The sequence below is a fragment of the Aythya ferina genome (assembly GCF_964211825.1).
Source record: "Aythya ferina genome assembly, chromosome: 20".
Lineage (NCBI taxonomy): Eukaryota > Metazoa > Chordata > Aves > Anseriformes > Anatidae > Aythya > Aythya ferina.
The window spans coordinates 5,121,854-5,139,235 of NC_140318.1; the positions used below are offsets into that span (position 1 = coordinate 5,121,854).

General features: G+C 36.9%; 1 protein-coding gene across 5 annotated transcripts in view; it reads right to left on the reverse strand.

Annotated features, from left to right (window-relative positions):
• The window catches only part of AK8 (adenylate kinase 8), a 77,598-nt gene that overhangs the window by 42,605 nt on the left and 17,611 nt on the right, over nucleotides 1-17,382 (reverse strand). For all 5 annotated transcript variants that reach the window (XR_014684996.1, XM_084494067.1, XM_084494066.1 and 2 more), the window contains 5 exons: nucleotides 13,433-13,501; nucleotides 6,721-6,802; nucleotides 4,997-5,068; nucleotides 4,415-4,615; nucleotides 1,530-1,661 (listed from right to left, as the gene is read on the reverse strand). Coding sequence is in view for 4 of the 5 variants with exons in the window: in XM_084494067.1 (XP_084350193.1) it covers nucleotides 1,530-1,661; nucleotides 4,415-4,615; nucleotides 4,997-5,068; nucleotides 6,721-6,802; nucleotides 13,433-13,501 (556 nt within the window). In the remaining variant the exon portion in view is untranslated. The remainder of the gene's footprint in view (nucleotides 1-1,529; nucleotides 1,662-4,414; nucleotides 4,616-4,996; nucleotides 5,069-6,720; nucleotides 6,803-13,432; nucleotides 13,502-17,382) is intronic.

A 17,382-nucleotide genomic window follows, 5' to 3' on the forward strand; every position in this document is an offset into this window, starting at 1 on the left:
ACTGAATCAAACTTGCAGTTTTAGAAATAAAGTTCAGAAAATAGAATTCAGAAACAAAAGAACAGTAATTTTTCAATGCACTGAGACAGATTTTATTTTAATTACGCCAACTACATAATTATTAAAAATACAGCTTCAAATAAATCTAATATTCTATTTTTAATATGTAATGATAAGATACAACAGTAAAATACCTGATAGTGATAATAAAATAACTGATACGCATTTTATCAGTTTTATTTGTACTTCTCAATATTTTAGTATAGATTTTAAAATCAAGTAAATTTACCTTTTTCAAGTTCACTGGATAGCCATGTAGTCATATTTTATGTTTTTTTGTTTTGGAAACTTTAAAATAGTAATAGTGATTTAAAATACCAAAATACTAAACCTAGACTAAACCTGCCAACCAATAGGCTGACAGTTTCATAGCTCTTTCCATGTGTTTAGTGGAAACACACATATCTACAATCTAGCCACCAGCTGGAATGACAATATGGAAAGCCCATGGCATTTTCTGAAGGTTCAGGTTTGAACCTGAAGAAATTTATTTCTTTTTTTGAGGAGATCTACTAAACTGGTAGTTGAGACCATTACAGCTCTGATCTTGAAGTTATTATTTACACTGAAAACCAAATCCAAGGTCACTGAAATCTTTTGTTTGACTTCATCAGGAGCTCAGGGAAGACACCAGCAAACTGGCACATCTCTATGGACAACTGAGTTCCACTAATTAAAGAATGCCTCCAACATGAAAACCTACTACCTACCTAATTCTGTTTTGTTGCTTTTTTTTTTTTTTCCCCTTCCTCATTTGGCATACGCTGAAATAATACTAATGAGACAAACAAACTTGCATTCACTTAACAAAGAGGATATGACTAAACAGTGAATTTTAGACACGTCAGACATTTGTTTAAAATGATTTATGGCTACTCCAATATTAGATGATGTTATAGAACATGGACACATATTGCATTAATCCTGTCATCTAGCTATGTATTTGTATCACAGTACATTTTAATACTAGCAAGTTAACCATGAACTAGCCTCAAATGCAATTTTCTGAAAGAAAGAGAACGTACTTCTCGATAATTGCTTCCTTTTCTAATATATTACTTCATATGCACAGAACCTGCATCTTCATCAAAGTTCAGAGCAAATTCTATTTTAAAACAAGTGCCCCAATTTTGGTCACACAGCTGCAACTACAGCGATATTACTCATGATCCACTGATCCACTGAAGAATTCATGACACTACAAGAACCTAACACACAAAAAATACTGAGGTAAAGGGTATAAAAAATGATGACTAAAAAAATGTTAGAGCTGGTTTGTCACAGAATGTATGCTCTATTGGTTTATATTTCTTCATTGAAGTATTTTTCAGTTCCCTCAAAAATTTGACATCCATAACAATGGGCAGAGAAATTTTATGAGCGAGTAGGAAAGACAGACAGCAAAAGATAAATGATCAAAAAGAGAGAAAGGGGGAATTGAGCAAAGTACATATTTACTGAGAACTTACTGTTGACAACACCGTATTTCTGAGCTATTAGTGCTGCCTGCAGGCTCTTCCCACTGCCTGGGGGTCCACAAAAGAGAATACGTGGTGTAAAGGGAGCGGCTGATCGGTGCCGTGTTTGGACATAGGTAAGAGCTAGAACATGACAGAAAGGCAAGAAATACAGTTTATATCCCATTTCTTTTTAAAAAATAATATAAACATTGATCAACTTTTCTCTCATTTTATAAGGTCATAATTATCATCATCATTTATTTTACAAATGAAACATCTAGAGAATCCAACCAAAACCAGGACTCTGATAAAACTGTCATGTCAGCAACTTACACTGAGGCACTTTAGAAATCTTACTATCATTATGCTCCCATACGTTCTTTCATCAGTAGATGTCAAATCATTTTAAAGAGCGAATTCAATTAATAATTGCTCTTTTACCATGTTGTTTTTAGCAGAAGTCATTTTTGCTTGTTAGGTACAATTTGACCATGCAAATTATAGAGGAATATAATTACATTTAATATTTTCTGCAGTTTCTGAACAAATATTTAACTGTAAAAACTCATGATGTTAACTTAATATGACATTTATCCAGCATTGTTTGTGATTAACAGACTCCTAATTACATTATTATAGACCAGTAGCATATCATGTCACAACACGATATGACATTGACAACACATTATTGAACATGATTTTATTTGTTTGTCCATCACTCTTGCATAACGTGTAAAGTCTTTTTTATGTATTGAGCTCTGATTCAAATATGTTCGCTGAACATTATTCTTTCTTCTGCGTATAAAATATTACATTAATCAATCTAGAGACTGCAAGAGCCTTGGAAAGACCACAGGATATGTAAAGTACAATCATTATTGCTGCATTATAGAGACCTGAACTTTGTTGCAATCTCAAAATAGAATGTGATAGACACCAAGAAGCTACAGGACACTGTGGACAAATTAGAATTGTATTTGGACACAGCAAGTCTTACTCCCCATGTCCTTTTTCTGGCTAAACATACCAGTAAAAAGAGCAGCTCAAGCTTTCCACGGACCATAGTTTCAAATGTAAAGGCTAAGCTCCCTGCCACTGTGTCTTGACTGCCATTTCTACCCATGTTTAAAAGCAGCATGGGCACACCTACACATACTTTAATTTCCTCTGTAATTGCAGCGGATACAGCTAAGTGTCAGCCCAGACATCTTCAATTCAAATAAAAGAGTCTATAGACTAAAGAGTACATGTAATAAAATGGTATTTTAGTCTAACAAATAGGATGGTCTTAGACATTAATGTTTGCATTAATCATATTCCTATATTAACAAAAAAAAAAAAAAAAAAGGATTGATGAAGAACATCATAAGGATAAGTATTTTAACTACCATGGTTAATGTATTGCTGCATACCACCTATTTTTTCTAAGGACCCTCTGCTACACTTCCGTATCATCATAATATCATCATAAAATCTTTCTTTAATAAAGCAGCAGCTCCAGGAAACTCCAGCTTCACTATTTCTAGATAGAGAATCTAGGGTATTGAGAAACTGACTCAAACTGCAAGCATATAGGATCATACACATCTCTTTCTCCTGCACCACAAGCTGTACCTGGGTAATGAATCTGATGTCACATATCCTAGCATACATTAGGAGTAAATCCATTAAAATTTAGTTTACAAAATTTTATAGCTGCATGAAATAATCCATTAAAATCCCAATACTGCCGAGAACTGATTTTTAAATCTTTGTCTGTAGTAAAAAAATATTTTAAAACCCTGGAAAATCATAACAGAAAATAGTGCATTTGCTGCATAACGTATGAATAAAAACAAGTATCAGCTAACCAAGGAGTGCTCTAGATATTCTGAACATTTTCCATAACCCTGTGTATTGAAAAGCAGAAACATTACAGGCAAAGCACCCTGCTTACAAATGATGCTTAATTTGCAGTAAATAACCAAGTTAATTAGGAGTAATGATCCCCTAGACAGTCTCCACATCTAATTATTCTTAAAAAAAAAAAATCTGGCTGCTTGATGCACTACAGAAAAAAAGATCTAGAGAGGATTTTTTCATTCCAATTTTCAATTTATCTCACTACATTATTAATTAATAATAATTAATATTCAGGCACTCACATTTTTATTTACAATTCAAGGCATGAATTCTTTATGAATGATGATATGAACTTTTAAATTTAATTAAGTAATTTAGAGGTAATTAATGTGTAAATTCATAATATAAACTTCCTACTTGTTTATTTTAAAAGTGCAGCACTTGTCAGTAAAAAAAAGACCTTTTTGAGATGCAAAATTACTGGGATATAACAGATCATCTACAGACTGACAGCTACAAAGTACATTATCAATTGGTCTTTCTGGCAGTTTCCTTATTTTCTTCTTGAAGAATCAACATTAGAAGTCAGACTGCATTAAAGTCAAGCACAGGCAAACAAGAATTGTTGAACAGAAAAGCTATGAGTGCAAGCAGCTTTTAAATAATGAAATGTTACCAGCTTTGAACTACTCCTATTTCTTATCAGACTTGTGGGAGGTACTAGTCCTTTGGGGGATTAGCAGTTGAGCCACAATGCAACCTTCAAGAAATGACTCTCGCAAAAGTAACCGTGACATTTTCTCTACCGAGTCAGCTGTTCCTTGGAAGGACAGTGGAACTAAGACTTTCCAGTTATCTGCTCTTACTCTAGTCCTGTAAAAATAATTATAAGAAACAGCCCAAACTATGTATTAAAGAGAACAAAACTTAGCTGGGAGCCATCTGTGTTGGCTAAACGTAATCCTAATCCGATGAACTGCCTCTAACAGCTAGGAGCTACCTTTCAGATATGAGTTTATCAACTACCATTTACCATAAATATACAAATTTACCTTGTGATATGACATCCATGCAAGGCTGATCTGCATTGACTGATTTCAAAACTTTTTGATAGATCTGGAACACCCCAGGGAAGTTTCTGTGATATTCCAGCAGTTTCTTTGACATCTCCTGCTCAGAAAGATCTTCTGGTTTCACCAAACGTTGTTGTATCACTGGATCACTTGGCCAGTCAAAGGTCGTATGGTACACCTCTAGAAGAGAGAGGGTGATTAGGATCTATGAGGATGATTTAATAGGTCTTGCTCAGCTCCAGCAGGTTTCCTATACAAAATCAAGGTCTGTGTTTAAGCTTCAGATTGTGGCACAAGTGATAATCTGTGCACTACCCTTGTTGAGGCTATAGCCTGCTGTTTACAGACTCAATAGCGAGCTTTAACTTTTCGCATATTTTATTGGTACAGAAAATAATGCAATGTCAACATATTTTTTTTTTCCAAAACTGTTTATACTTAGAATTATAAATTCCTACTTGTTTTTAAAATAATGGTATTATAATGCTGGTATTATAATGCTTCTGGGACCAAGCAACACTTCAGTTTCTAGTGGAGAACAGGAAGAAACAAATACTGCACCTTCTGTGAAGGGATCAAGCCTCTTCCCACTGTTCCGCTCAATCAGCACAGTGTCTGCAGCATAGAGCACAACTAGACCCCCCCCCCAAAAAAAAAAAAATAAGAAAAGAAAGAAAACAAAAAAGCATAGCTCGTTAGTTGTTATATTTCTTGTAGCTATTTTAATGTATCCTAGTTTTAAAGATGAATGGATGCATTTCAAACACATTTGTCTCCATTTGTCTCATTATTCTCCTTTACCAATATTCTACTTGCAAATACTTAATTCCACTTTTAATCAGAGTTTTTCCTCTGTCTCCTAAACAGAACAGTGGGAAAAAATACACATTAATAATACCCCAGTACCCATGACTGCTGGATGTCCCAGCCATCCATATCAATTAACAAGGCTCTCCCTCACTTACATTGTATCTGGAACCAAGGACAGAAGCACTGGTAGATCACTTGGTACTGATTCTCTTCTATACCACAAGTAATTACTTTTCACCCAGCTACTTTGGTAATGAAACTGGTGAAACTTATTTTTGGATAACCTCCCAGAAAAGTGTTCAAACTTGATTAGAAAGCATCAAAAGATGGAGAATCTGTCAGTTCCCTGGGTTGCTTTTGGCTAATCATCCTCACAGTTAAATGCTGTAATTTAATTACTGTTTTCAGTGCATTTTATTACAGATTTCAAACCAGTTCTTCTTATGACTTTCTGCACTGTATCAAATATCACTTTCAGACACTTTTCTCCCTATTAAGGTACTCATACACAGTAAATCTCATCTCCTCTCAATCTTCTTTTTGATTAACTAGACAGACTGAGCTTTAAGATTCTCATTCAGGTCTTGGTTGCACAGATATAATTGTGAGCAAAACTTGACTTCAAATGTTATTAGCTATATTAAAAATACATGCAAGTACTAGACATTAAACATTTTTGCCTAGCTCTATTGCGGTGATTCTGAATTCTTCATTAACAGTCAAATCTCATCCAAATCAAATCCAAAGTGACAATTCATCAAGTTCGCTAACATTCTGGCAAGTTCACTACCCACTGGCAAGCTCTACATTTCTCACTTCACCCTGTAGTCCACATAATTATCATCATTTCTTACATTCTGAGTAGGTTCTCTATATTAATTTGGGACAACTGCCTGTTCTAGGTGGCAAGGGCAGCTGTCAAGGTCTTATCTACCAGGGCTTTGCCAGTAAAGAAATGCTCCTCACAAATCAAGTTATAATCCATCCACACTAAAAGGTCAAGTTTAAAATCATGACTGCTCCACTTTGCAGTTTGCTAAGTTTGTACTCTATAATTCAACAAAAGAATGATTTTTATTTAGGGGACGTGGAAATGGTTTTGGTCTGAGAATCACTAAGGAGATTTAGAGATTGATTTAGAGATCTAGAGATTGAAGTCGGAAAAAATGTGGACCCACATCTCGTACAGAAGCAAAGCTACATTCAGCTGCTTGAAGATACTTGCTGGAGTTGTCCTGAATTTACAGAACTCTATTGTGTAGGAATACAGAGGTTTATGCATAAAAGACAGGATTTAAAATCTTTCAGGTTACCTCAAGGTTTTCAGTGAATCTGACCCATATAGAAATATAATTCTGCTGTCTCATGACTCTGTCTTCAATATAGGTATTGAATTTATTGAGAATGTTTGGGGAAAAACACCTCCAGGCTTTCACCTTCTGGTCACAATCACACATAAACCTTGCACTGCTTACCAACATGCCTAGGAATGATGCCAGATGATTGCAGCATCCACGCCTGTTCCTGATTTTCAGGGAAGCCTTCCAAAATCCAACCCTGTTGAACAAAAACATGAAAATATTATCGGTGCTGGAAGAGAAAATACAAAACGTAGCACTAAATATTGGTACTATTTGCACAAAAAACGCCTCGTTCTGATCTCACAATGTGACGATGTTTGTTATGGGTGCTTGCGATAGAAGAAAGAAAACATGGAGCACTGATGTTTTTATGAAGTGGCATGCAGTAACACCACTGCCACAGTGCAATGGGCATTTATGTATTGTAACAAGGATTTATTTTTGCGTGTTTCAGTCTTAAAAAAGAAACTTCTCTTTTGAATAAAAACAATTCAAAACAATTTCTACAGTTTTGAAATATTCAAAAGGATACCAGCCCACACTGTGTATAAAAAAGAGGCTAAACAAATTTAAAGACAGATTTAATGCCAAGAACACTGAGGAAAATATGCACGCTTTCATTATTTTCTTAAATTATACAGGAAAACTCACAGTAATGGAACCAGCGTTCCCAAAGCTAATGAAGCAACAGAGCAAAAGAAAGGAAAAAGAAAAAAGAGCCTTTTGCTCCCTTAAGTCCTTGTTATAGCCAGCTAAGTGTTGGATTGAGCATCTTTAAAAAAACATTTACAGATCTGTGAAATACTGTAGAAGAGCTGCAGCCTCACTCAGTTTCTGCATGATGCAGTGTTTGAGATCTAATCCACTTCCCAGTCTCAAGTCTGAATCTTCTAAACTTTCTCTAATTTTTCTATTATTCGCTTAACTACACGTGTCCTTGTCACTACCTCATCTTTCCCTAATAATTTTGTGATACTACAATAAATCTGAAAACTATCTTTGTCCTGAAATAAATAAGATACTTTAATATTGCATTAGCTAGCAATCATTATCATCTCCCACATATTTCTGAAGCTCTGTCAGTATGGGGTCCAAAGGTTTTCGAAGTATTTCCGCATATCTCCATGTCTTCTGTGGGAGGAAATTGGGACATTCCAATTATATAAGAAAATAGAGTAGACTACTTAAAATTCTTTAATTAGCCTGGTTTCGGGAACATGTCATCCTGCTGATATCTGTAGAATACAAGAGACTTAAGAAACTGCAAGCCATTTTTGCCACTCCCAGTGTTTGCTCTATCGAATTAGAATGAACTGCTGTCTAAGGTCACGCAGGTGCTAAGAAATCAATTTATCCCTTGGGACTTGCAGGAGGCAAGGCTGCACAATATTTTTAGCAGTATGCTAGGAACTTCAGCGCTAGTTCTGAATATATTGTGTTTGTACAACATATATATAGGCCTACATCCTTTTCTAGGGAGAAATGGCATCAGAGGTTGGAAGCCAATAAATCTATGCCTATTTACACAGACTACAAATCTGACTCATTTTCTTCACTCCAAGTGCAATACTTTTGGAAACTAAACAAAAGAAAAAAAATCACAAAACCACCACACCACAAAGCCATTCCTTCTGATGTCACGACAGCTTATTGCTCAAAATCAAATACTGAGCAACAGGCAGTAAATACAGATTCTTTTTAACAATGTCAGCTTCAAGATGCTCATACACAAATTTCAAAGGTCCTTAATGCAGGCAATAAGGAATTTTATAAAGAAAAGTTTTTGCAGTATAATAAAGCATAGCTCAATAAATAGCTTCCTGCCTGCATTTCAATGCATTAAGCAAATGCATAATAAACACACGCTACAAAAATAGTTAGCATTTTGGATCTTATTTCCAAAGGTCTCTGAGTTCCAGGGTATCAGTCAGTCCCTAATTAGAATACATTATCCATCTACTTGACACTTCAGTGAAATGTCTATTCCACCACAGAGCTGCAGCTTTGTTCAGAACAGGTTTATTGATATTCTGCTGCATTCCCTCTCCATACCCCCAGTGGCTTGGTTCTGTTTTATCACACATCAAAAAGGCCGTATGCTCAGGGCACCCCATGCACAGCTCAGAGCTGGAGGTCTGAACAGCTGCAAGTAGTATGGTATCACAGGAGGGACAAGCTCCAAGCAGATGTCACAGATAAAAAAAAAAAAAAAAAAAAAAAAAAAGGAGTGTGGCTTGGGAACTAGCAAGAGGAAGCAACACACAGCAGAGCAAGACCTGACTTAAAATATGCCTATCATGCTTTATGCAAACACTGGTCTTTTTTTGCCCTCCTGACTATCATTAAAGTGTAATTAGTAACTTCACATAGTAAATTTGTTTCTTTAAGAAGTCATTTATTTTTTGTTCTTGATAGCGGTAACCTTACATCCAAGCACGGATTGCACCTTACCACATCAAGGGTGGAACAAAAGCTAAAAGTGAGGATTTCCACGGTGCCGTACTCTGTGGTCACTGTTCCCTCTCTTTCAGCTGGAGACCACAAGCCTTTTCGACGTGCAGGCTGCTGTAAATACTGCATTGTGCTGGTGCCTTAATGCCAGGTGAAGTGCTCCTGGGAGACCCATGCCACACAGATATCAGCAACTAGGAACTGCATTCAAAGCCATCACTTCCCTCTCCAGATTTGAGGAATCTGGAGAAAGGAACACCTCGAGGTCATTCTGAAACGTAAATCTCATTCCTTCGCTGGCACACTGCTCTCTGCTGTAAGTACATACCAAGCCCATGCACTTTCACACTTTCCACCCCAAAAATGATGACTTAGATATTCAGTTCTCTTGTTATCTGACCAGCACAGCCTCAATTTTTTTTATTTATTTATTTTTACAAAATACAAAACTGACACTGCCTTAGAATTGCAAAAGCAGCAAAGGGATAGCACCAAGAAGTAATGCTGAATAACGTGGCACGTCCAAAAGAAATCTCAGCCACAAGCATGGAGCTCAAAGATCACAAATAGCTCTGCATTTAGCAAAAGAGATCATCACAATAGTGTTTCCACACCATTCAGTATCTTTGAAAAAATACTACATGTCTTTCTCTACTAAAATCAGTAATAGCTAATAGCTTTGCGAGCATGGATCCAAAACTGACATTTTCAGAAAACAGCAGACTGAGTGCGGGACAAATATTGCCAACCCAGCTCCTGCGGTCTGTCAACATTAGCAGTACAGATGATGGAGAAGCTCCAACTCTACCAAATTTTCCACTAGAAAGAAACCTCTTATTCCCACATACAAAGTATTTGTAGCTTCAGTAAGCTACAAAGCTAAAAAATAAAAAATAAAAATGATGGTGAATAGGCCTATTTTCTCCCCAGATGAATCTATGTAACATCACTGTCTTTGTATGGAGTTTCACAGAGACAAGATGATAATCTTTATCTGTCATGGTAAAATCAAAAGAAGTGATAGCCATTGCTCTCTTTTCTTTCCCTTTCTTCCCTTTCAATGACAGCCACCACTCTTCTGAAGTGTTTAATACTAACCAGAAATAATTCTGCCTCTATTCATGTGAATCATTGGCCTAAACTTAGTTTCTAAATGGTTGTAAAGCAGGATTAAGGTTGCTCAGCTCACTCGCTCAGAAATTCATCATGTAGCAATCTCTTCGCTAGCCTTGCCCAGTCCTGTGCATTCCCTCCTCAACACCAGCAGCACTGGGAGTTAGGCAACAGCCAGAGGTGCTATAACCAACACGTACTAACCCTGAAAGATGAAAAGACTTCCTATCAACTTCACAAGTCCCAGGATCTAACATAATGCTCGCAATAAGTTTTCTGTGTGTGCTGGAAGACCTACCCGTCTGATCCCTCACAGTCCTAACTACATTTGTATTAGAAGAACACAAAACAGAGTCTCAGCAGAGCCGTTGATCAATAAAAATGTTCTCCTTGGAGAATGCCCGTGACATCTATAAACCTGTGAGTGTCAAAACAATGGCACAAAAAATTCTGTATTTCTACTGTCAGTGGGATGAAAGCTGTGCAATTAATGCCAACCCAATGACACCACAAGGAGAAATAAAACAAACAGCTGGTGGTACTGTGGTCCAACATGCAGCTCCTAGTCTATTAACATTTTCAGCAAAAAAACGCTGACTCATGCTTTGAGAGAGCTGGCATAAATCTGCTCAATCAAGAACAAAATCCACAGCATTAACTTCATTTCCAATCATACAGGGAAAACGCGGCAACTGTTAAACTATTATTATTAGCACAACCAGAGTAGCTGTTAATGTTAAGCCAAGGCACTGTGTTTGGGGACTGAAACCAGCCTAAAGCCTGGCAGACAGTGATCAGAAAAGGCGGTTTCTCTCTTGGGTTTATCATCTTTCTAACTCACCTTTAAGGTGTAAAGATATTTTAAACATACACACTACAGAGGAAGTTTCACTAGAGAAAGATGTTGCCACAAAGAGACAAAGCAGTAAATCTTAGTATCACCTGACTTGCTCTATATCCATGCTATCTCACTGTGTTGCTTCCATACAAAATGTTGACATTCACAGTCTTTTGCTGCCCATCTGCTCATATATCCCGAGCTGACAATATTGGTTTCTCAACGATGTTCCTCACCTACGCTGCAACTCAAAAGGCTGCAAAAATGAACAAGATGGTGCAGCATATATGCGTGCTTTTAAACAGGTCCTTCTGCCAAGTAAAATAGTCTAGTCTAAATTTAGTACAGATAATCAAATACATTAAATACTACCAGATGTTTGGTATGGAGGGCTAAGTAACAATTATGAGTCAAAATGAAATAAAATAGCTCAGCTAAAAAGACCTTCACAAGAAACTGGGCAGACCCAAATAATTCTAGCAGAGTGACTTGCAATGCAAAAGTTAAATTCTGGTTTGCAAATTCAAAATGGATAGATCAGACGTGGAGTGAGGTGTACAGTATTTTCTACAGAAAAACTGATAATCCTTTTCTAAAGGCATAGGTTTTCTGCCAATCTCTACTCCTTTCATTACATTTCATAACATAAATACCAATGGGTAGTATCTTAACTTCAATTCCCATGCAAACAGTGGAATATCTGATGGGATGGGTCAAAGTTTAGCTACTGCTAGTTTTAACCTATTGCTTAAGAAGAGCAGCAAACCAGCTATTTGCTGTTTGCAACAGAAATATGACACAGACATGTCCTCTGGCAAACCTACCAGGCAGGAACCATTTAAGAGATTACACCTCCAGCTATTCATTACCATCCTGATCAAGTTATCTTTTCCACAGTTCATACACTGTCATTGACCATCGGATCTAGTTTACACAAGGCAGGTTCACTGAAAGACACTTCCATCAGTGGCTTAAGCTAAAATAGCTGGCTTTGCACTGAAGCACGAGACAACCTCTTTGGCAACTGTTTATGTTACCTGAGCTGTAAAATCAGAAAACCTTCAATCAGGGGCATAAAACGTTTTGAATTCTTCTTGCTAGTTTTGTTGTTGTTTTAACACACCTATAGACATCTCTGTGCTACAAAATTGCTGTTCTAAGAGGTACAAGGCAATGACCTAGCCCCCTAGATCATTTTGTTTGACATGGATGGAAGGATCCAGACTGCAGACCACTTCAGACTACAGCAAAAATCAGAGACAGAGAGAAGCAAAGGAGATAAAGCTTTTAGCATGTCCAATTTCTTTCAGTGGCTGATGCTGACACAGCTTTAAGAAGTGATTTTCACACTTCAATGAAACATTAATTACTGGCCCCACTTTATTCAATCAATAAGGTAGATGATGATATCAAGTTGCAGCATATTTTAATAAAACTGTGAGCCTCGCAACATCTCTCTGAGGTCAGAAAGTATCAGTTCTCCTCTGACTAGCAGGTGAATAGACAGAGTACCTGTTCTGAGAACTTGTACTATTTATTTGGAAAAGTTGTTCAGTCCTTCATGGATGCAACACCTGCTTTGCACTATGGACTTCTTCCTCTCCAGATTACATCAAATAATGTATGTTCTGTATTTTGGCACAGATTCTTTAGGAAGAGGTTTTTATCATTACAAACTTGTCTCTTACAAATAATTCTTTGTAATGGTCTGATTGAGGACTCAATAAGTGATAGGACCTGAGATTTTAAAGGAAACGTGTAAAAGAGATTGTTTTCCTTGAGTCCAGACATTAATTTCAACCAATATTAATCGACTTGAGATCTCTTTTGGTTCTATGTTAAAAGTCTTTATTTATATTAAAACTAATCACACTGGGGGGTGGGGAGAGGAGAAGGAAAGCCATACACTTGTGGATGCAGCCAAACCTATCCAGTTGCCTATTTGTGTAAGCTAACAGTGAAGATATTAATTATTACCTAGAATATATTCAAATGCAGTGTTTACTCAGGAAGAAAAAGAAGACAATAAGAAAGCAAGAAAATTGAAATGAGTAACATTAGACTCTTGCTCCCCTTTCCTCAATAAGAGTTAAAATCTTAACATATTGATTTTTATATATTTTCTGTTTATCTGTTTTGTCCACTTCAACTCTGCCAGTTGCCCCAGGCAATCAACAAAGCTATGCTTGTTCAGCCTTTGATCATCTCAGTGCTAGAAGATTAGCATATGCATACTCTCATTCTCCCCTTCATCCTGTTAATAAAGCTCCAAACTCCCTCTGCTGATGTTCAAGAAAGCAATCCGCTCCAGAGCCCCCAATGATTTGCCCCCATTCCCTCCTCTGCTCAGGACTCAGAATGCTAACTACTATGCACGAGTTGTGTAAGTGCTTATCCACCAGTCCTCTGAGGAGCAATTCTTACTTGTTTGATGCAGTCCACGTTTGACAGACGTTCCTGGATCAGATTGGCCCAAAGCGCGTTGGGAATTTGCTAAAGAAAGAACAAAAAAAAAAGGCTGCATATTCACAATTGAGTTCAAAAGGAATTTTATCATGCAGGCACATTCCGGTTAAAGGTGAACTGAGATGTCTTCCTGAAATAAATAAATAAATCAAACTGTATCAGTCCCAAGTCATTAACATAATATATCAGAGTGTTAATAAGGGCACAAGAATCAGTGTTAAAGGTAAGCTGAACACATTTCTACTTGCCAAAGCCTACATCCATGTTTTTTCCACACCAGCATGGAAGCAGCGCCAAGTTTTGCAGGCTAACTACCACACCGGACATCAGACTGACAAAGGCTTCCATAAGAACATCGCATCCACAAGCAGTGCCTTTACCACAAGTACCTGACCCACTACTTCATACCACTACTGCTGTATGCACTGACATACTACCAGCTGTCACATGTGAGAAGCACAATCTCCAACGCAGCGCAGATTAACACAGCATAATTTTCAGGAAGAGGAAGTTATTTTCATAGTTTCTGGTAACTCTCACTCTCTCATCATCTATAAAGTTTACTTAAAATACATTTTAATGTTAAAGCTCATTGTAATGTTAATTTAAATGCCGGAGACTGTGAAATGGAATTGACATTGTATGTATCGAGATGTTCAGAAGTGCTGGTTCTTTCTGTGACTTTTACTTTGCCCATATCTACAAATGTTATTTGTTATTGGACAGAAGAACAGATCCTTTACAGATATATAATTTTTCCACCCCTAATATTTAGTCTGTTATTACCTCAGATTTCCTGATAAGAAATTAAAAATAACCTTTTTTCCTTCTTGTAAGAAATTTTCTTCACTATCTTGTTAACTTAGGCCTTCATTCAATGCTGAACTCCATTGAACAAACTGCTAATGTAACATGATAAAGTTTAAACCTTTGGTGACGCCAGTCAGAGAAGATGTTCAGTCAGAACACCTTGTCTTCGTCTCATTTATTTTGCCATTACTCATAAAAAAAATCAGCAGTCAGATTCTCTACCTCCTGATGCATACAATTATCTCACCTAACGATGTCAACTTGACTCTTCCAAGCAGTTTCATATATTGTGGGCTTCCAAAAGAAGAGTATTTCTGTAGGGCTACATTATACTAAAGGATGTAGATAGATGTAGCAGAAATGCGGCTGTCTATGCTGAAAGATTTCATAACTCTCCTTCACTAGATCACGAAACAATTTCACCAGGAGCAGTGGGAACGCTGCCACACAAGTCACTACTTTAAAGTAAAGTGGAAAAAGCTCTCCAGAATACACAAAAGAAAACAGTCCACAGCTGGCTGTGGAATGGTCAAGGTGGCCCAGTCCTATGGTGGGGTTTCTTGTTTTGTTTATCTCAACTGTCCCCTGTTCTCAGTGCCTGTCCTAATATCAGCCATTCATAAGGCAACATTCAAGCAGGTAAAAGAGAAAAAGGGAAAGAAATTGCTGTGTTTCTTGAAAGTCAGCAGGTCCCATAGGGTGGTGCGTCAAAGCCTCCTGCAGCCTCTCACTGCTGGAGCCTGGGTCTGTGGCTTTGAGTCTGTCACCTTCCAAAGGTGCATCACGCTGCTATCAGAAACAGCTAGCGTCTTCCTTCCTTCTTTGATGTGTCATGTCAAGACAGGCTAGCAACTGCCGGGGGTCCACTCTGCTAAGCCCTGCCAAACCAATTTAAACCAAAAGTGTACTACCTTCTTTCAGTGCAGTGGTATGCTTAGCCCTCTTTTGAGCAGGTTTTATTGCACGAGAACAATCAAGGACACGCAAGTGGTTATTTCTGTGCTTTAGTTACTTCTGCTCTCTGGGGCTCAATTCCAGCCTCATTTCCTGGTCAGTTTTCCTCCTGCTGAGCAGTGGCCTACAAAATCACTTTCAGTAGGTTGCTTGCAGACTGCCTATTTATTCAGCTAGAAACCATTCAATCTGTTTTATCATATACTATGTTTACATTTTTTTCTCATAAACACATTAATATATCATGATAGGTGGGATTTCTCCTCCCAGAAATCTGTAAGAGTGGACAATGATACACGTGCATTTGGTATAGTATTCTAGAATTGTATCTTATCTAAGGCACACTGAGACTGTCCCAGTATCCAGTTTGGTTAATGAAAGACCTTCTGCTTGAAATATCAAACTTTCCAAAAGCTATGGGATTTTGCTTATGTCCATACCACTTTTTAAAACATGCTAGTTTGATCAACTGTTTCCATACTGCCAAAAAGCTGTACTCATTCCTGATTAATTTTAAATGTTCCATGTTGTTTCAGGGACATCACATTCCATCTTACATTACTGTAAGTAGACAAGATGTGTTATAGAAATCTTTTCATAAAACTGCTACACTTTTTGTTTAGTGTGAGAAGGGAAAGCACTTTCCCTAAACGTTTCCGTAGGAAATTTCGGATATGTTTATTCTGAAAATCACAAATGTTTACACTTAGCTTGTTTAGATGAATACACACAAGAGGTTGATCTTTAAAAAGAAAAGTATGCACAAGACTGGAACAGTTCCTACTTGTTTGTTCATAGTGACTTCTTGAATAGAACACTGAACATAGATAGGTAAGGATGCCTTGGCTTTTCCTCTCTTCTATTTCTTCTTAAAAATCATGGGGGTATGATGCAACTGTAGTGCACTTTTAAATCATGAAGTAGTACACAAACACCTTAACTGCAATTTAATATAGCAGTAAAAGCAAACTCATCCTGCAAAGCCCAAGTTACTTCAACTTCTTATTTTATCCATCTAACATGCGAAGTGAAACATGCAGCAGCTTATCATTAGACTTCTCTATAGGAAAAACCTGAAGGTGCTTTCTATTAACATTATAATAACTAGAGATGAGGGAATAATTTGCAATGATTTATCAAAAAATGTAGCCTCTTTTTCTGTTCATGGAATATTTATTAGTAGCTCATGGTTTCTCAAATTTATAGAATATTCAAAAATATTTTACTTAGTTTTGGAATATTTTTACATGTAGAATGTTCACAATTTGCTTTGACCAGTCAATATTTAAAATTCTCTACTTCAGCTGTGCTCATTAGTAAGTGGCCAGGTGAGTTAGTGGATGATTGCAAGTCCAAATTTAAAAATTGAGCTTCAGAGAATAATAATGTATTTTAAATACTTTTTTCATCAATTCTTGTGCCAGTAAAACTCAAATGTTCTACTCTTCACTAGAAGTAAAAAGAGCTGAAAGCATGGCTAAAGAGAAGTAAGTAAAATATGAGAACAAATATTTGCAGATCTTTTTGTAGCATTTGCCCAAATCTAGTAACAGTGGCCTACTGACCTAAAAATGAATGACCTTTGGCATCAGGGTTAATTTAGCCAGAGTAACCTTATACCCATGAAACATTCCTCTAACAACATTAAATTGTGTTATGTGATCTTCACACCAGACTTCCAAAAACACAGTCTTAATTCATGCTTTTCCTCTTTCCATTTATTAAATTGCTTTGGCCAGGACTGCAACTTTTTAATGCCTTGCTTGTATCAAAGGCTGTATAAACAGCTATTGTTCTGTACCTGAATAGACATTCAAAACCTATTAGTGCTGATGGATGTTATATACACTAGAGGAGTCAAGTTTACCACTTTTTTCAGCAGAAGCTGGGGTCAGTTACAGCAAAAGCAGATTTAGCCAGCAGACATGAATCAGCAAGAGAAAATACAGCTCTTGAGATGATACTTTGCCTACATTTTAAGTCACTGTAAAGCTTCTATTGATTTAGAGGAAGCAAGGATTTCCCTCCTAGTTTTAGGAGCTACATATGAAGAATCAAACTCATGTAAAAGAACAAAAGAAATGATTTAGTGAAGACATTCTTCTGGCATTTAACATCTCAAAAACAAAGGCGCAGTACTGCAC